This window comes from Python bivittatus, unplaced genomic scaffold, assembly GCF_059951505.1.
Source record: "Python bivittatus isolate LINGU-HERP-01145 unplaced genomic scaffold, Pbiv_v1 ctg000080_np1212, whole genome shotgun sequence".
In the NCBI taxonomy this organism is placed as follows: domain Eukaryota; kingdom Metazoa; phylum Chordata; class Lepidosauria; order Squamata; family Pythonidae; genus Python; species Python bivittatus.
Window position 1 is genome coordinate 32,436,002 of NW_028277035.1, and position 21,520 is coordinate 32,457,521.

The 21,520-nt window shown below is 36.3% G+C and overlaps 1 protein-coding gene across 1 annotated transcript in view; it reads left to right on the top strand.

Annotated features, from left to right (window-relative positions):
- TGFBI (transforming growth factor beta induced) overlaps positions 1–21,520 on the top strand; it is a 47,402-nt gene that overhangs the window by 18,790 nt on the left and 7,092 nt on the right. Inside the window, exons 3-14 of the mRNA XM_007424730.3 lie at positions 4,254–4,318; positions 6,319–6,476; positions 7,438–7,602; positions 8,397–8,543; positions 8,687–8,828; positions 10,829–11,041; positions 11,828–11,965; positions 13,950–14,086; positions 14,926–15,062; positions 16,465–16,595; positions 19,285–19,409; positions 20,763–20,865. Of these exons, the coding sequence (XP_007424792.3) occupies positions 4,254–4,318; positions 6,319–6,476; positions 7,438–7,602; positions 8,397–8,543; positions 8,687–8,828; positions 10,829–11,041; positions 11,828–11,965; positions 13,950–14,086; positions 14,926–15,062; positions 16,465–16,595; positions 19,285–19,409; positions 20,763–20,865 (1,661 nt within the window). The remainder of the gene's footprint in view (positions 1–4,253; positions 4,319–6,318; positions 6,477–7,437; positions 7,603–8,396; positions 8,544–8,686; positions 8,829–10,828; positions 11,042–11,827; positions 11,966–13,949; positions 14,087–14,925; positions 15,063–16,464; positions 16,596–19,284; positions 19,410–20,762; positions 20,866–21,520) is intronic.

The following is a 21,520-nucleotide window of genomic DNA, read 5'->3' on the forward strand; positions in this document are numbered from 1 at the left end:
GGGATTCTTGGGATATTCCCAGTTTTAGAGTGTATGTTTTGGTTGGAATTAGACTGGGTGGAGAAGGAGATTTGTATAACTGTCAGTATATGTTTGGATAATATGTTAGTTTAAGAGCAATTGCAACTAAAGTGACGCCACAATATTTTATTAACTGTACAGTGAAAGAAGAACTCTGTTTAGTTAATTATGTAGTTTTTCAAAGTTGGAAGTTGAAGGAGCAAGGAAGGAATTATTTTCCGTGATAGCATCCTTACATTCTTTCAGTTTTCACTCATAACAGAATGATTTCCTTTATCAGGGATTACATAAACTTGTAAGAATTTCATCCCACACAAATGCAGAGAATACCTTTCCTTCTAGATCACTGTAAAAGCAATTCCAAAAGTTAATGATTTAGGGGGGTAAAGTAGCAGGTAAGCAACTAAGAGCCTTCTAGGTGTTTAAGATTTCAATATGCATCAGTTTCAGCCAGATGCCCCTTAGTAAGGGATTATGGCCATGAAACCTAAAACATCTGCAGGACACAATATTCCATACTTCCAGTGTACAGGATAGTTGCCGTGATTGTCTATATGCTATCTCACCCAAGCAATATTAGTTTTCTCTATACAGTCATATATCTTAAATGGAGATCCATTTGCTTTATTTTATGCAATTATTTTATGGACATATATACTGCTGTCCTCCACTGATGCACATAGAATAATAATTATGCTCACAGCCAAGACAAGCCCTGTTTTTTTTAATATGGCATTACATATATGCTTTGTTTTTAGTATAGCACTGCATATATGTTTTCAGTTGTATTTTTCTGATGGCTGCATTAAATAGGGGATTCTTATTATGATACCACTTAGTTATTAAATGCCTGGACAGTAATAGAGCCTTGACACTTCTAATATCTCAAAGCAACTATGTTAGGTTCCTAAGAATGTGTCTTTAATGTTATTGCACCATGAATGATAACCATGTTTCCCTTAGAGTTATCGTGTTTCCTTATCAGTTGTAAAGCCATTCTCTCTGTTGGGGTCTCCTATTAGTGTATACGCATGCTCAAGGGCTGTTACTCTTGGCTCATCTGGGTGCTACAGACCAGTGATTCATCATAACCAGCTAGCTTTAGAATAAAACATTTGTTTGGATTCTCTCCTGCTAGTATTTCCTTAGATGAGTTTTCCACTGCAACAGTGAGTCTTGATTTGGTGCATGTTTTAATGTCTGTTTTTTATTATCTCAAATGTAAATTTCCACTTAATTTTGCATGCTAAGAATTATCAGGATCTACAAATACAGTATATTCTTTCTCCATATATTTTTGTGGCTATCTTACATTTTGAAATCAAAGCCTAATTGACTAATAGGAAAAATTCACTTAAAATCACACACATAAAAAGACTGGAAAATGTGGGCAGAAGACATTACTGTGTATAGGACAAACGTCCGTATTAAGAAATCTAGTATAACTATGACTAGATTTCTATGTCATAAATATATGTGACATCTAATCAGACATTCTAAGAAAAGAAAGTAAATGTACTAGTGGCTTGTAAATTTATGATTTGTAAATAGTGTGTCAGATGACCTCAGAAGATGACCTCAGTGCTTTCATTGCTGAAAGCTGATAGTTTATGCTGTTTTCTTTACTATTTCTGATTTGTCCTGCATTACTGTAGCACATTATAGATTCTGTGAGCGCTTATGTTCCGTGCTTCCTAAAATGGTGTCTTCCATAAGAGAGCATCTGGAAAGGGCCATACTGATAATGCTCCTGACCTTTCGCTATTTGTTATATTGATTGTCAGCTGTTTCATTGATTTTTGAGTCAGACAAAATGACAGAATGTTTGGTGCTGCCTTTTGGAAGAGAAATGAGTGGTATGAATATGGCCACCAGATGGGAAGGGCTGCTGCTTAGCTATCCCTCTAGTCAGTGACATAACTAGAGTCATGGTTCAAGCTGGGTTTGCAATCGGTGGAACAAATAATTAGAGGTCATAGTAAATAAGCTATACTTTGAGGGCTGTTCCACACTTATGGAACTCTTGAGTGTCAACATTTTTCATTCTACGACCTCTGTTTTTCAGTGAGAGAGATATTTGCCTAGGCTAATGTGGTGACCCATAAAGATGGAATAGAATAATAATGTTGAGCTACAACTGTCTATTTTGTGTATATTTACCTCAGATTTATTTCTCCATAATATGTGAAACCCTGCTAACATCAATTTGAAGAAAAGCAATTCATTTTTTAATTATTTATTCCCTAAGGCTCTGTGCTCGTTAATCTGCAGTGTAATACAGTTCCAGAGAATCAAGCAGATGCTTCTACTGAAGAGTTCAGACTACCCTCCTAACTTTGTATACATTAGGTTTCTGGCCAGTTAGTAGCAGCTCATTAACACCCATTTCTCTATAAATAAGCCTTTGAGAAACAACATCATATCTTGGGAATTCTTGATGCTAAACTGTAGCTGAATTCTTCATTAATCATTTCTTTGTGTTAAATTCTGGTTTGAACTAAAAATCTGTCTAGACCATTAATGGTGAGTTTATTTTGTTGCCAAATAGGGCATATAAATGTGTATATCTGTCCTAAAGAAAAAGCTAGTGTGAGACTGAAAAGTGTACCAGTGGGGTGTTGAGAGCTCTAAGCATCAAAGAAAGCAAATTACTTTAAGCAAAACATTTCCCATATGGAATATATAAAGTCTAGACAATGAGTCTAGATTTTCCTGTGTAACTTTTCTTGGAACTTGCAATACAGAATATGTTTCTATAAGTGTAGTGCACGTATTTGTAGCACACTTTAAAATGTAATTACCTTAAATATTTTTTTTCATTTTGTAGCATGTTAAATGACAAAAGTCAAATCATAAAATACCAAATAGTTTAACTTGCTTCCATCCAATGACTCTCCCCTACTTCATCACAGATACATTCCTATATTTTTCATATCATTTTAACCCAACATTTGGCTTATGTACTTCTAAGTCAGTTTTGTAGGTTAAATCCACATTATTCTCTTTGCAGTTTTGACAGTGAGATTATATTGTCTACTTTTCTAAAAGTTGCAGACTTAGAAGTCAGCCAACACTGGGGAAAGATGAAAGTGGAATATTTTTTCCATATTAAAAAGAAAGCATAGTTTCTTTTAACAACAAAATAAAAACTATGCTTTTTTTTTAATAAGGAAAAAATATTCCACCTTCACCTTGTGGAAGAGCTTTGTTTTTAAAATTATAGTTTAGATTGTCTTCTGCTAGAAGGCTGAGAAAAGACAGGTCACCAGGAGCTGTTAAATATGTCAGAGGCAATTCATTAGTTCGATCACTGATCAAGTATTTTTTTAAATTAAACCTTAGAACATAACTAATTGGCCTGGCTGCTTATTTATATCACAGAGGTACATTCATTGGCTGATTTACTTATCTGATTGCTCATAATGTAGTTGGGATTCCATGAGTTCATTCAAATTGGTACAAGAGGATGAATAAATACATATTTAAATCAATTCCTAGTTGTGTAGGCTGGTCAAAGAAAGCAAAAATTGTCTCCCAAGGAGAGAAGTATTATTTCAGTACTGGGGCTTGATGAGAGAAAACATTAGATAGCTTGTTAAGATAATAAACATAATGGAATTACAGTGTCATCCAAACAGTGATTAAATATAATGTATGAGCCCAGCAGATATCAAAATAGCTTAATCTGCTAAGAAAACACACTTCATTATTTTTAATGCAGACATAAAAGATTACAATTGATTACCCTGGCATAGTTGGATGGATTAAAACTTTTTTAAGGTTTCGAAAGATTCAGTGAATGGTTGTATGTTCAACAGTCAGAAAACAGCACATGATGTTGGCTTCAATGCATATATTTTATGCATATTTTCCTAAAGAAATGGCCTCTGTATTTAGTACACCTTTCACCCCAATATGGTAAGTGTAATAGTATTTTTTTTTGTAGTTCATCTTTAGCACAAACTAGAATGCCATCTGATTAGTCTATAATTTTTCAGTAAGTTTCACATGGGGACATTTCCCGACTTTACTTGCCAGTCACCTTTCCAGATGTTTTATATGACTTTTCAGAAATGTTAATGGTCAGAAATTATGGGAATGATAGGTCAATACAGACTGATGTAACTGGACTTAATTTCAGTCAAGTTTCACTGTATGAATTGTACCAGGTGGCAACTGGATTTTTTGGTTGATTATTTATCTTAATATGCTGTGTATCCTTCTCATTACAGAGTGATTGCTTATGAATGTTGTCCTGGATATGAAGAAGTTCCTGGAGAAAAAGGCTGCCCGGCTGGTAAATAAGATTATGAAATGAGGTTTACAGGTTCTCTAGTTTAGTCTAGACTAGTTACATAGCCTAACCTATGTAAATTTGTATTAATCAATGTGTTACTGCATGTCTCCTGATTTGACCAATGAGCCTTGTAAGAAACCAGTAATAAATCAATAAGTAAGAGACAAGTTATAGCAAGAAGTCTTTCTCTAGTGTCTGTTCCAGACAGACAGAGTAATATAAAAAGTGCCAGCTCTTTTTAATCTCTAAAATCTGTTGCTATGCTTTCTGTTTTCAAAGCATAAACCATATTAAATAGCTAGCAACACAAGTACAGTATTGCATATGTTTGGGATTTAACTAGTTAATAAATAAACCTGGCAAGCAGGTTCTCTTCTGACTCGTTAGATCCTGGACCATCTCACAGTAAAACCTTTCAGCCTTAATTTTATTTCATCTTATTTCATCCCTATTTTCTGCCACACGTTCTGGGTGCCACACGTGCAAATGGGAGATTATACTGAGTTTTCTTTCCTCAGCATTTCCATTAATCATACTTTTTTGTCTGTCAATAGCTATTATGGTTAAAGGAAACTTGAGTTTCAAGAGTAGCGTGTCTGAATACTTTGGTTGGTTTTGGAGGGAATGTAATGAGAAATAGGCTGCCTTATGAAATATGACAAAGAAGTATTTAGCAGACAATTACTGGAAACAGGACTAAACAAATGTTTATCTGATTCAGCAATGCTACACAAGCATATCATCTTCAGTTACCTCTTCCTTGAGTTTCCATTTCTGCCATAAGTAGAGCAGGTTCCCTTTCTTTCTACTGCCTGTTTCCTTAAAACCTTTCAAGCCCCAGTTCCATTTATTTTCTAGCAAAGTGTTCATAAATCAATCTCACCTCATCTTATCTCCTTAACCCACCTATGCAGCGTCATCACATTCCTGGGCTCTTTATAACGTATACACACACAAAGCATATATAGTATGTTAGGTAAAAGCTGTATATTATTTGCTAATAATAGTGTGATATATATATATATATGATATTGTTTCTTACTAGCAAACCTGCTTTGATGGCAGAGAAGAGCAACTTGGAGTGAAAAAATGATACCTACAAATTGTTTGTTATAAATTACTCTTCCCCACCTCCCCCGTCCTCCCCCCCCCATTTTCTTCTCTGTGGGATTTCAAACGTGTGTGCAATTGCAAATGTATGCTTAAAGACTAATAAATTGTAGGAAAATTGTAGAATGAGAAACAGTAAAGTCTCATTCTCCTTGCTTCTTCTCCACCCATTATTAGCATTTTTAATTTAATATCTGGTCTGCAAAAATCTATATAACCATTAGATACTTCTGTATTATCATCTAGTGGTTATCTGGATTTTTGCAGATCAGATATGCCTAGGCAATTATACCCATGTCCATGCAAGATATCATTTGCCACTGCTGCAAGTTTTGTTTCTTTTTTCTGCCCTTTTCGGACCTAAAACACAAATCAAGCTAAATCTAGGTCTGTGCTAAAAACAGTAATATGTGAAATCAGTCTCAACTCAGTGGGTTGGACACAGACTTATTTATTCTTTGAGAACTAAGGACAGGACTTAAAGTAGTCCTGTCTAACCTACCTCATTGGTTTCAGTTGGTCTTCTCTCAGTTAGTGCCAACTAATTGACCAGATTTATTTTCAAAGCTCTTTAGTACTTATTTATTTTATTCTAATTGAGAAATAACCCTAACCCTAACCAGAGAGCCAGTCTGGTGTAGTGATTAAAGGCCCAAGGCTAGAAACAGCCAGGAGACAGTGAGTTCTAGTCCCGCCTGAGGCACAAAGCTAGCTGGGTGACCTTGGGCCAGTCACTCTCCTTCAGCCCTAGGAAGGAGACAATGGCAAACCACTTCTGAAATCTTGCCAAGAAAGCTCAAGGGACTGAGAGAGAGAGAGAGAAATAGTAGATTTTGTTCTGAAATTACTATAGTGTTGCTAAAGTGAAATGCCTTCTTTATTTTTAACAGCTTTGCCACTTGTCAATCTTCATGAGACACTTGGAGTTGTTGGAGCCACCACCACTCAGCTCTATTCTGCCAGCTCTAACCTGAGTGCTGAAATCACAGGGCCTGGCAGCTATACCATGTTTGCCCCCACCAATGAGGCCTGGGCATCGTTGCCTGCTGTAAGTCTAGGGCAGCTACATTTTGCTCAATATGGATGGAATTCATGATGTGGTAGATTTCTAAGCTTGGTTTTAACCACTCATTATGAATAAAACTACAAGAATAAATAGAATGTGAAAAAGTTGGATCCAGAGTTATACCTGTAAATTGAAACTTTTTGTCTTGCCATTATCAGAAACATTATTTAAATATGCTTGACATTTAAAAAAAAGACTGAAATTAGGTGGAACTGTGTAAGTTATGTACAGCAAGTATGGGGCTACAACTGTTCTTTATATCCATACCAGGCTTGTGAAAACTAAGGACAAGTTAGACTGCAAAAGAATGTAGTAGGTGAATGTAAGATTGGCAATCGCAGAGTTGTTTCCTTTTCTGAGCTGACATCTTCTGCAGGACAAGGACACCAGACTAATTAAAACAGTGTTGTGTTATCACATCACAAGCCTTCCTCCTTTCCTACCTGTGTTACAGTGTTGTACACCTGCTTCCAAAGGGGAGAACTTGTGGCATAATGCAGCAATCAGTGCTTTCATCATTCTAATGAAAGCAGCAAGATCCGGTGGATATTGTTGCATTGAGCAGAATGTGTGGTTATTACCGCTTCATGAGCTTGGTTTTCTACTTGGAAAGGGAAAAATCCTTTCTTCACGGGTAACCTACCTCAGCATAGTGCCTCCAGATAATTCTGTTACTAGGGAAGTTGCACTTCAGTGCATCAGGTTGGAAAAGGAAGTGGATATAGGAACGTTTTCTGTAAGAAAAATGTTGAGATAGTAACTGCTGTTTCTCTGGCAAAGCTCTCAATTCCCACTCTAGGGAAACTAGTACAGTTCAGGGATAAACTCCCCACCTCCTACTAGGCAGAAGGCAGATAGAAATAGTCAAGTAAAATGTATGTGCCTAGACCTGGGAAAGGATGCTCAGTATAGCCAAATCATTAATCTGATTTTTTGGTCTTAGGAAATGTTGGATTCATTGGTGAGCAATGTCAATATTGAGCTGTTAAATGCTCTGCGGTATCACATGGTAAATAGACGAATCCTAACAGATGAGCTAAAACATGGGCTTTCTCTCCCTTCAATGTACCAGAATATTGATATCCAGATTCATCATTACCCAAATGGAGTGAGTATCTGGTAAATTTACAAATATAACTCGGCACAGTACTGGATTTAGATTGGATGAAGTTAGGAAACATTATTTTGTTCCTACTTTGGGTAGCTTAATAATGTAGCCAGTTATGTTAATATAAATTAGCTTTCTACAATGTAGTAGCCCAAAAATGTGGAGTTCCTACCATGAAGAAACACTTTCAAAAGATTTTCTTGTACTGATTATGATGCATACGTACAGCACTCAGAATGATTTTTGGGAATGCGAAGATTAAAAAAACAGCATAGCTGCTTTTATCCACATCTCTCTGCAGTCATATAATAGTGTCATTATGATATATAATTTAAAAGAAGACTGCTAAATTGTATTGGGAGGGAAGGAGAGGCGGGGTTGGGGGAAGAGATCTACCATAGATAGATGTAGAGTGAATATAATACAGACGATATGAAGGAAAAGCAGTGAATTATGCATGCATGCAATCTTTACAGGTTCATTGCCTTGTATTTAGATGTTTGTGTTTGAGTAAAACAGTTTGAGTAAGATGCTGTCCTCTGAATTGGTGGTCTTTATTTTTTTTAACTTTATGAGTTTTTATTAAAAGTAAAATTATTCATTTATAAATAAAGACCTACCTTTAAAACCTATAGGATTCTTCAAAATGATTCTGTCAGATCTACACAAGCAACCCCTAGGATTCATTCTGTCTCTGTTAATGATATCCCTCCTATGTTGTATCATCCTTCAAATCAACATAGACATTTAATGTCAACAATATATTCATTTGCTTTTTTTTTTTCCCTATCCAGATTGTGACTGTGAACTGTGCTAGATTGCTGAAGGCTGACCATCATGCTACCAATGGAGTAGTCCATCTGATAGACAAAGTCATTTCTACAACATCAAACAGCATCCTGCAAGTTGTAGAGATTGAAGAAAGTCTCGAAACTCTTAGGGTAAGTCTATCTCAAATGATCTCAGTCTTATTTCCTTACACCAGTGAAAAGTGAGATCAATTTATTGGAAATCTGTTTATCTGGCATCCTTACTAGATTCATTCTAACATAACTGATTCCCTTTCTTTTCCATTTCTTCAAAGGCTGCTGTGGCAGCTGCTGGTCTAAACAATCTTTTAGAAGATGAAGGTCAGTTTACATTATTAGCACCAACCAATGAAGCTTTTGAGAAGATTCCTAAAGAAACGCTTAACAGGATCCTGGGAGACCCGGAAGCTCTGAAAGGTAAATAAATAACCACAATCTGTCCATAATAGTTATTAAAAGAAAGGCTATTGGTTTCACCAAAGAGTTGACCCTATGAGTGATGGATGGAGGCAAAATGTATTTTTGAAATTTATTACTATTCATTCCTGTTTATTCTCTTGAGTTATAGTGGGACAGTAGATGACAGTTACAAGAGAAGTGAAGGGAACTATTGAGATATAATACACCATCCTGAGGGTTATAGATGCCCATTTAGATTTCATTATAATCCATCCTTTCAGAAAGATAGAAACCATGTTTCAGCATGTTGTGGGCAAAATTGAGCCTGCTCTTTGAACCACATTCTTTTAAGACGTCCTTCTTATTTTCATGGGAAATAAATAGTTGTACGGGAGAATTAATCAAGTTTCTAAATGTTACAGACAGCAGTGTTAACTTATAAAGTCACATACAGTATGAGATAGGTTTCTCTGATGTACCATTCATGGACAAAATTGGTCTTTGAAATTATTTCCAGAGATAAACCTAATTTAAACTTCTGTTTAAAATGAAATTGCATTTTACTTCTACTTAGTGGATATAGTGTGTGTTTGGGTATAAATAGTGTGTGTGAGTATCAATATACATATGTGCATGTAATATATACTCTAAGGCAGCATTCCCTGTTTAAAAATGGTCAAAACCTCATTACCAGGGTTTTCACTCACTGAGACAAATATAAATGCCTTTGGGTTTTAACTAGAGGTTCTAAATAGAGAATTAGGCCACCTATTTTGAAATCTAATGGAACGCTAATCTAGAATTCCGTCCTCACCATTTAGAGCTGAGAGATGCAAAAACCATGTTAGTTTTTTGTTTTTGGATTTGTTTGGGTTTGTTTTTCTCTCTCTTCCATTGTTATTTCAAGAAGTTATACATGAATGGAAGGGACCTACACTGGAGTCATAGCATGCAGTCTTTGCATGCCTCCCTGCTATGATGGTGGCTCTTCCTAACTCCTTTTCCTCTTTTGGTATGTTTTGTTTACATGAGTCACTGCTCTAGTGATGACGTTTTTCAACCCTTCTGCTGACTTTAAGGCAGGAACAGAGAGAGGAAACCATGAGAAAGCTGTGTTGGCATTGACTCATTACCAAGAAGGCAGATGCATGGAGAACTAGGCAAGCTGGTCAGCACTTTCCATGGGGAAAAAGATGAACAATAGCAATCAGCACTTTGAACGATGTATTTGATGACATTAGATGGGCCTCAGAAACCTCTGCAATATCAAGCTGTGTGCTTTAAAAAAATAAAATACACAACACTCATTCATTTCTAAAGCCAAAGCAAAGTATAATTAGACCAGTTGTTTGTGCTTTTAAATGGGAAACAATCCTCAATATTGTTAAGGATCTGAACGAATGTGTTCAATAAGAGTTGAGAAGAGTCTTATCGTTAGGAAATAAATGTACCTGATTTTGTATACATAGAAGGACTTTTCAGCAAAGAAATATTTTTGTAAATACCATAGCATGGATTTGGACTTGGACTTGGAACTAGGAAGTTGATCCTTGCTAAATATAAAGAGGGCTGACCAGAACTAGTAGTAACTCCTTCCTCTCATTAAGGCTAGAACTACTAGTAACTCCTTCCTTCTCATTAAATAGTGTATTTGCAGTTGATTTGCCTGTTTGACCAAGCCTGGAGGCTACAAACATCTCTGTGTTGATGTGCCCTGAATGAAAACAGTGAGCTTGCTTTCCTCAACCTGCTATCTTCCAGATCTGATTGGCAATTCTAGGAATTGTAGACTCAACAAATCAGGAGGGCATCAGATTGGAGAAAGCTACACTGAGCAATTTGCAAGATTTGTTTTCGCTTTACTATTTTGCTTATTTAGAGACAAGAGTATGAAGCATGTCAACTTACTATTATTCTGAAATACTATTTAATTTTCAGTGTGTGGCCTACCATTCACTAGAAGAGATGTCCAAGCTGTTTTAAAAAAATTCTGCTTACTGTGTCCTATTCCCCCATAGCACTGCTGAACAACCACATCTTAAAAACAGCTATGTGTGCTGAAGCTATTATTGCCGGTTTATCCATGGAAACCCTGGAGGGTAATATGTTGGAAGTAAGCTGTTCTGGTAATCAGCTGACTCTCAATGGAAAACCCATCATTGCTGACAAGGATATAATGGCAACCAATGGAGTGATACACTTGGTCAATGAACTTCTCATCCCAGACTCTGGTAAAACTTTTTTTTTTTTTGTCCTCAGAATGCTATATGCAACTGCAAGTTAAACAACATGACTTGGGTGCCATGAATTAAGTTTCTTTCTTCTAATGGAAGATTATGGAACTAGTCATCTTTGCCCATTTAAAATGGATGTGTGAATTGGGAAAATGGAAATTGCACATGGTAGCCCATGCTGTGATGTACGCTTCCTTGTTCATGGAACTTCTAACCCTTGCATGTTCCCTGTACTTTTGAAAAGCGATTGGTATTGTTTAAAAAAAATAACAAATTACCTTTTAGGCAATTACCTTTACAGAAATATGAAAATGGGCAAGAGACTGCTATCTAGATACAGTAGATGAGAGACTAAATCTAGATACAGTACTTGCTTCTCTCACCCTGACATGATTAGGAAGATGGTTAATTTCCTTAAAAAATATAATTTTCCAACTTTTAAAATGAAGTTAAATGTTGGGAAAATATGGAATGGAAATGCTAGTTCTTTCTGTTTAAACAAAATATGGAAGAAACTATGAAAAAATGAGAAATTATTTGTTTTTGAATAATTTTGAAACCTATCACTGTTTTGGATCCAGATTTAGTCAAGCCTAGATTACACTCACTGAAATCAGTGGAATTTGTCATGGCAAAGCAGTGCCCTCTTGAATTCACTAAGCATGCTTAAATATGATTAAACATTTTAACAAATACAGTTCTGCTCCTTCATCAGGTACTGTTTAATATGTCTAATAATTATGAAATCCATTTTGACATCTGTTGTCATTGTTTTAATTGAAGCTAAAACACTGCTGGAGTTGGGTAAGGAATCCGATGTTTCAACATCTATTGACCTTTTTAGACAAGTTGGTCTTGGTTCACATCTTACTGGAAATGAGCGTTTGACAGTCCTGGCTCCCATCAATTCTTTCTACAAAGGTTTGTATACTGGAACTCTTATACAGAGCAATCTGTTTGTCATTAGTGTCTCATGTTCAATCAACAAGCTGTAAGGGAGGGAGAGAAGGAAAATTCATCCCCCTTCCTGTGCCTGGAATTGCGCCTTTGGATATGCCTTAAGCTTCAGTTGATTGCTAGGACTAATTTTTAATTAGTAGGACTGCATGTCAAAACCATATCCATTTATAGCTTTTCAAATGTTATTTTCGTTCATGTGCGTGATGGTAATAGGAAATAGGAAATAAAAATAAGTTAGATGGTCTTGCTTTCTAACAATTAATGAAAGCTATTTTTATTCAATTATATCTTAAATTTCCTTCAGTATCCTCAGAAAGGTACTAGTACTCAGGTTTTAGATATACTGTAGACAGATTTATTAAAATGCCATTTAATATTTTAAATGACTAAAACACAAGCAATTAAAGAAATGCTAAGTGATTAGCCCACAGTCCTAATCAATTTCATAATAAATTGATGTAACTATGTTAATTTACTTTACTCAATCATACATGGCACTGGTCGGATTGAATTTAGTGAATGATAAAATGATATTTACCAGGTTGTAGCAAGTTCTTGTTGCTGGTATTTGGGGACAATATAGAAGTCTATTTGATACAGAAATAAGATTATATGAATCTAATCACATTAATGGGATATTTATATGGTTATCCATTAATACCTGTAATATTGTAACCTGGGTTGATTGTATCAAGATAAAAAATGAGGTATGTGAAATTAGTCTAAATGTTTGGTTGTTAACGTCTTTCCTGTGTTTGTGTCAAAATGAACAGATAATTTATAGCAGACATAGGAAGTCTGCAGTCGCAGGATCCAAATTAGGCATTGGAAAATTCATTCTGACTCTCATTGCTCACCTTCCTCTCCTTATTTACAAAACATCACAGTAATGGTCCAGTAATATCAATTGGTACCTTTGACTTAAATTATTCTATCTGAATCCTGTTCTTCTTCTCCGGAGTTCAGGCTTTACAATAGTACCAGATAGATGAACATAGAGCAATCTGAATTTTCCTAAAGCTGATTCTTAGATAGCTAAAACAATATCATCCATACATAAGAGAGTCAAAGTGTTAAATATAAATTGTTAAAGATTTTGGAAATGACCCACTGCAGACCTGTCATGCCAAAGCAGAATGTTGATCAATTGTTGGGGCAGGGGAGCAGAAAACTGGGGGACAGAGAATAAAATAGTGTATACAACATCCTAAGTGTTCTCACCATATGATTATATCATGTCGAAGTGGGTTTTACTGCATGCAAATTTATATGACAGTAAACTCTTCCAGATAGATTGGATATGTTCTAAACTATCAGCATACACGAGTCTGACCAAATTGTGTAGTATAAAAGTACTATAAGTAAACAATAAATAAAATAAATTGGTTGGGAGATTATGAGAATGGGAATTCAACATATCTGGAGGCCATCATAAATGATCTACAAAGTCCCCAAGTATTTGTGTTTTCATACCAACCACCCCCGAAAACCCAGACTATTTTTTTTTTTTTAGAATATCTATTTTTAGAATATCTATGGGAGGAACTGAAAGTGGGTGTGGAGGGGTAGATGGAAAATTGTGAGATTTCTGCTGTGAATAGGCTGAAAAATGCAATGTTGTTCATTGCTTAGAATATAGGCGAGAAGGAGGGAGAGAGAAAATGGGAGCAGAAATACTGATTTTGTTTCTACAACCTCTTCATGCAGAGGCATCCGCAGGATTCATCAAAATGATGAAAGTAGTATTGCAATGTTGTGACATAACTTCCACCTCTTTGGTATGTGTGTGCAAAGTCACAATGCATGTGCAAAAGGGCAGAGCTTTTATACTTTGCCCCCTTTATCATCTCCTGCAGTTGCTTCAGTCTGCATGTATTTTAAAATGGATATAACTGACTGTGTGCTGATCTGAATGTATGAATAATGGTTTTATTTTGTTCTGCAGATCATAGTCCTTCGGTAAATAGAAATTTGCTCCAAGATCATATAATTAAAGAGCAGCTTTCTTCTAAATATCTTTTCCATGGACAGAAGCTAGAAACTCTGGGTGGCAAAGAACTGAGAGTATTTGTGTACCGCAATGTATGTTTCTCTTTAATAATTGCTGCTAGTTTGATATTTAAGTCTTAAGATTATGATAGTTTATGATTTTTAAACATACATAGTGCCCAACTGAGACATTACCATTGAGTTTTGTTACTATAATGTGTTTGCAGCATGCAGATTACAGCCTTTCCTCCAAATAGTCTTGCTACCATATATAAAGTTATTCCATGTTTAACTTCCCAACAATTCCCTGTGACTGGTTTCATCTAGGAATTTTGTAGTAGAGCAAGGATTTGGATATCAGCTTTCCTAATCCACCTCCAATAATGTATCTGTTGTAGAAGACTCATTCTGTTCCTGGTTCAGAAAAGATGAGCAAATTATTTTTGTCCTTCCTTTTCAACTGAAAAGCTATTTCAAACAATACGGAATAGATTCTGCAGAATGCAACTGTGAGCTCATTTATGTAATAGCTCTTTCTTAAGAGTGGAAACATATTTTGCTGTTCACCGTAGCTCCTAGGGCAGTGTTGTCCAAACTTGGCCACTTTAAGATGAGTGGACTTCAACTCCCAGAATTCCCTAGCCAGCCATGCTGGCTGGGGAATTCTGGGAGTTGAAGTCCACTCATCTTAAAGTGGCCAAGTTTGGACAACACTGCCCTAGGAAGTCTTCACAGTTTTTCTAGAAGTTTGTGGTTCCTCTGGAACAGATTTGGGGAATCCATAGGGAATTGCCAGAAAGGGGATATTTATCTTCATTTATTTATATGATTTATATAAATAATGGGGGAGGGGCAGTTGTGTTTGGGCCTGATTATGAGGACTTAATAAAATGTCACAAATTCCAAATTACTATGATATATCCCTCTTATAGAATCTCTGCATAGAAAATGCTTGTATTGCTGCCCATGACAAGAGAGGAAGATTTGGCACTTTGTTTGCGATGGATAAGATGCTAATTCCCCCCGTAGGAACTGTTATGGATGTGCTCAAAGCAGACAATCGCTTCAGGTAATAGTTTTACTTCTTACTATTATTGCATGGCAGTTGAGTAGGAAAAGTCGTTTTGTTTCAGCAAGGATTATTTGTGGGAGCCCATTGTTTCTACATTTTAAAACATATATTTATCTTTTAGATATGTGTTCCTCTTGTATATTAAAAAATAGACAGTCCACATAAGCTATTTTTAACTACCCAAGATTACTGACTCATCTGAGTCACTATGGTCTCTATTGACTGGTAGTGATGTCTAAAGTTTCTGAGAAGAATCTTTTTCATCTCTTCTAATGTGCCCAGTGCAGTCCTAAATGACATTGGTTGTATTAAAACATTGGCACATAGTTATAATATAATGATGTGATCCTTCTCTGAGGATGGAATATTACAGAAAGATAACCATAAACCTACCAAACCTGTCTCTTCCTTCCAAGCTTACATACAAGCTGTGCCCTAGGGCAACAAAGGAGAAGAGCATGTCTGGGTACAGTTCCTACATCTTCATATGCCCTCCCTCTTCAAATTGATTAACCTAAAGAAGCTTTGATCCTTGAGTTAACTTTCACAGCAGTGTGTGTGTGTGTGTGTGTGTGTGTGTGTGTGTGTGTGCAGGGGGGACAGCTGAATAGAAATATGAAATATACAGTAATTCCTTACTCCTTTGGCTGTTCTGTTATAGGATATTCATGGACCTTCACTGAGGAAAGACCTACAGAAGGTGGAACTGTTAGGGGTTCCTTTTTTGCTTTATAAACTTCATTTTTTAAAACATGTTTGGTGGTTTTATGAATTTATATTCAGCCTTTTAAAAAAGCTATTTTCTCAGTGTTTAGATAGAAAGTCAACCAGTGGCATCTTCAGAGTCAGTCAAAAAGTCAAGATGGTGGTCACAACCACATGATCAAAGACCCATTATTTTTGTATGTACATCAACATCACATACACATACAAAGGGCAGGGCTTTGATCACAAGTCACAACTGCCATCTTAATTTTTTTGAAGCCCCATGCAGACTTCCCTGGAGTTAACCAACAGTGCTCACTGAACCTTTTTTGAAACTGGCTGAATCTCTGTCATCTCCAGCAAATTTGCCAGACAGGCCACTCAGATGCTTTTGTCCTAATGGGAACAGTTTGTGAACTGCAAATGTTAAAGTCTCTGTAGATCAGACTTCTCAAGTAGTAAAACAACCAGCCTGCAGGGAAATCTTAGCTTAAAAGTAATTGCTAAATATCCTTAAACACTTTGCTCCAGTTCAACAAGTTATTACAGGTATGTGGGTTCTGACAATAAAATGAATGAAGAAGCCATTTGCTCAGTAACTCCATGTAGAGATCAGGGCTGCTGTATTTTAGCTGTCATATTTTATACTGCCTTTGGAAATTTATAATTCTGTTCATTTGTGGATTTCTTCCAGTACCCTAGTGGCTGCCATCCAATCTGCAGGCCTAACTGAAACACTGAATAGGCCAAGATCCTTCACAGTGTTTGCACCGACAAATGAAGCTTTCCAAGCCATGCCTCAAAGGGAGCTGAACAAACTTATGGGTAACTTTCCAGGATCTTATTGATAGATTATATTTATATTACCTATTCTTAGCCTTCCAGTAAACTTCCAGTATTTAATTCTGTTTTAGTCTCAAAAAATACTTAGCTTCACTTTGATGTACTAGTCTATTAAATAGAAATATAGGTGAAAAAAAGTAGTGCTCAGAAATATTATTAGACAAACACGTGGACAGAGGGTTTTATAAGTAAGCTACTCTATTAGTGTTTGTTGCATTAGTATTTATTTAAATTTCTAAAATCTGATTTTTTTCCTCCTCCTTGCAAGAAAAGGGTGTAATTTTACTACCTAACTCAACTAAAATAATGACTTAGGAAATATTTCTACTTCTACTGCTACTACTCATGAATATATCTAGCCACATTTTCCTGCAATAGATCCACATCCATTAATGGAACTGATTCACCAACTGAAGCAGATTAGAATGGGAAAGGAAGGCATTGAGGGCAGGAGAAAGAGGGGGCAAACAGAAATTCCTGTGCCAAAGAAAGCCTTGTGTTCTTCTAACACAACGCAACCAGTAATAATTTCACCATCACCTTCATTATTATCCATTCTTCTAGACTGTCTATACATGCACAGCTGATTGTAAAGTCATCCAAAATTCCAGTCGCTATCCAGATATTTTCTAGCAATATCAACTCCCAGAATTTTCTAGCAATAATAATATGATCAAAACGTGTAGATTCAATGTAGTAACATCATAAGTGTTAGTTCGGTAATGACAAAGATTAGATGACTAATATATACTGAAAATACATTGGTATGAAGCCATATCAGGAAGTGGCATGTGGACGTTCAGTAATCTTTTGTGCAAATATTGAAGCATTCTTGCTCATGCACTGAAATCTAATTATGGCTTTGACCAATAACCTCTTTATTGATGCCTAACAGTTTTGAGATATAATGAAGCAGAGATCTTCTTATGAGGACTAATTATCCCTTTTAAGTTCCTACAGCAGCACTCTGCACATTTGTTCTATTGTTTAGATATATTTATAACTGATTTGTAGCTACTGTAAGCAGTTGTGATGCTGAAACATCCCAGATGTGAACAGTCAAAATGTTCTTGTGCTTTGTAAGCAAAATGTTTAGCTTACTGTTCTGAAAGTGATGAATCATAGGTAGGAAAATACAGAAGAGAAGCAGACTTGTGTAAGAGGGGAAAAAAAGGGAAGGAAGAAGTTATGATTTGTTGTTTTATCTCTTAAAAATGAAGACCATGCTGAATATTTCACACATTATAAAACTAGTACCAGACTGGCCTTTGTAAACTATAAAAGCACATCAAGATGATGATGGAAAGCCTGCTAATTTCTAGTAGAATGTTTTGGCCAAGGTTTGGCTAGTTTAGTTATACTCTGATACATGAAATTTGGGTTGGTTTTTCAGGAATACAGGATTCATATTAAACAGATTCCCTGATCCTAAATATTGTACAGGATAGCAATGAACTCTGAGATCACTGGACCATAATTCCACATAACAGCTCTGATCAAATTAACTATACATTCAATTACCCCTCATTCTCAGCTGCAGCAGCGAAGTTCTGTGAAACAAGCTGGTCCATAGAACGAGAGATTTCTGACTGCCTTTGTGGTATTTTGAGTAGGGTTGGGACCACTGGATTTTGACTGGGTTGCGTGGCTATATCAACCAATCTGATAATCATAGCTAAACATGTTAGCAATGTAAATTATGCAAAATGTGATGTAGATGGTATTGTAAAATACCTGCCTGTTATCGCTTCTGTATCTCAGTATCTCAACTTTTAATCCGTAGGGGTGTAAAACTAAGCTAAACCATCATTATCATCCTCATCCTCAAATTCCTTGTGTCCAGATAATTCAATAATTATAATTTAGATAATTCAGTGATTACTTCAGAGTTCAACATTTTGCCACAGGCAAAGGTCAAAGATGAATACTGCTCTTTCTTTCTAAATGTAGTTCCATGTCTACCAAAGTCTCTGGGAAAAAAGGAATTATATTTATCTTAGACTTTATCAAGTAACTTCTGTTTGGGGTTCAATTTCACCTTTTCCAAAACACAGCATTTGCTCCCCTCCTTCGTCCAGCTGGTTTTTGGCCACATTTCGACATTTCTGCCAGACAGCAATTTTATACGCTAGCTGTGAGGACTCAGTGCCAATATACGGTGCTATTCTCTTTCATTTAAGAAATATTCAGCATCAGGAAAAAGCAGCAAGTTATGTCAACGTGATAGAAAAAAATTGAAAAGCAGGTGTTATGCCAAGCCAGCATTTGACCTAAAAAGAGAGCACAATTTGGCTTCTTTGATAGGTTTCCAAAATTTCAAATCCTTTGGATCACGTGTTTTTGCACTTGAAGAGCTAAAATGAAGAAATGTGTTTCTTTCTGTTTGGGGCGCTGTATCCCTCCTGCTGTTGCACAAAATGCTCCAGCTGTAGAGTGAGAAACAGTTTATTAGAGGGAAGGAATTGCTATGGCTGTCAAGGGGAATCTTGATAGGAGCATGAGACAGAGAAACAGCTGCTTGCTTAATGGGAAGGGAAACACTTTCGGTATTTTTCCCCCTTATGCACGCTGCCAGCATGACATTTTGTTTTCTTTCTTAGTTACCATGGAACATGGGAAATAAGCTATAACACTGATGTATTATTGGCCTCCTCTTCCCTTCCTGTCCCAGGTAATGCAAAAGAACTTGCCAACATCCTGAAGTACCACATTGGGGATGAAATTTTAGTGAGTGGAGCAGTCGGTGCTGTTGTAAGAATCAAGTCTCTGCAGGGTGATAAATTGGAAGTCAGCTCTGTAAGTTTATGGTCTTCCCTCTTATTTTTTTAAAGTTTTTTTTTTCCCATTGTAGCTCAATCTGTCGTAATGCAGTTTAAAGAACAGCTATTCAATTTATATCACTTTTATTTATTTTTTTTTAAAAAAGGCCACAAGGACTTAGCAGACTGGAAGTTGCCAGATGGAGCCTCAGGAAGTAAAACTATTAAAGTCTAATGTTAGGGGAAAATCTGTTTTCTTTCCCAGTGGACAACCTCTCTATTATTGAAAATTAGTATTGATTTACTCTTCCAGTGTTCTCATTCTTCCTGCTGTATGATCTCAAAGCAAGTCCTGCTGGACAGTTGGGAGTGACAGCTAGTCTTTATATTGTATTAGTTATTTAACACTGTTTAGGCAAAATTTTATTTCTGTGTTTGTTATGGGGAATAGCACTAAAATAAGAAATTTTCCTACATGGTTCCAGATAATTAGTTTTAGTACTATTAAACCAAAGGCGTTACACAGCTCTGTTGTCTTTGTACCTTTTAATGTTGTTGTTAAGACAAAAGATGGAAAAGGTGTGAGGAACCATGGGATTGTCACAAAAGAGAACTCTTGTAAAGTCTGTGTTTGAGGCAGAGTAGTTCAACAACAAAAACCTTGCCTGAAAGCACACCAAGGTACTGTATAGTGTTACTTGACAACTTAATTAGCTAATTACACTATCCAGAGACAGAGGCTAGGCAGCCAGGATCAGTCTTACAGAGAAAGACCAATGAGTTATGGTTGGCGTGTACCACAGATTAATCAGTGTGCCTGTGTGTACGCACACACTAGTTGATCCATTCCTCAGTTCAGGCTAGGGCTTCAGAATGAATTTATATCGGGGTGGCAAGGCAGGGGATAGTTTTCCCTGAAATTATGACTGAATTGTATCTTTCCTTTTAGAGCTCAAGGCAGAACCAATGGGATTTTCCCTCTCACTTAATTCTTAAGTTGGGCTAAGAGATTGTGACTGGCCCAGAACCACCCATGAACTCTGTCACTGGGTGCCTACTTCAGCCTAAGCTTCCACAGCCCCACCCGGTATCTTCACCACAGTAAAGATGTAGCACAGCGCAAAGAAAAAGATGAATATAAATTATGCTGTACTTCCTTTAAACATAGCTTGCTCCAGCTTTTATTTCTGAGTCCAAAACATCTGAAACCATTCAATTCTACAAGCTTCCTTATTTTTTAAAAACCTGCTGATATATAAATTAACCTTCTCATATATAAATATTAGAATCTTTACCTATATATTAAGTAGATTTTTGCAAATTAGTTTATCTTCTCTAGTCTTACTTCTTCATATGTTCTGACAATTTATCTCTACTTTTTCTGCTTCAGAAAAACCGCATAATAAATGTCAACAAGGAGCCTGTTGCCGAAGCTGATATTATGGCTACCAATGGTGTGATTTATGCAGTGAATACTATCTTAAAACCCCCAGGTAGGTCAGCTTAAGTTCAGGCATAAAAGTGAACTCATGTTTTTCCCTCAGATTTGCTTCTCTTTCCTAAGTAGTTAAAGGCACACTATTATTACAGAACATCAGTGAATTCCTATGTATAAAAGGAAGTTCATTTCCTGTGCAGAAGGAAACAAGCAGGTGATTCTCATCTTCCAGAGAAACATTAAAGCTTCAGTTTTTAAAAAGCATACAAGCAAAGCATATGCATTTTAAAGGGTTTGCTTGCTTTCTCAGAGCAAGATCATAAATACCGTCTTCGTGCTTCAGGAGGAAAAAGGGAAAGTGTTTTTACAAAATACGGCGAATCATTTCCTTTGACAACAATTGTACATTCTTCCATATATGCGCAGAGGTATTCTCCAGATCAGTACTGGATGAAGGTGCCTACTTTTTTGCCTCTGACTCTGTATAGGCTGGATATGGTGGAATGTGCAGAGGTGATCTCTGTTTACTGGAATCTCTTTCATGTAGATCAGAAGAACGAGTTTAGGAGGAAAAACATGATTCCACATACAGTTCAGAAATTATGATTTACTTTTTCCATTCCGCATTTGGCACTGGCAGAAGTGCAATATGCCAAAAATCACAGGCAGGCAATTCACAATAACATCCTAACACATGGAATTCTGTCTCT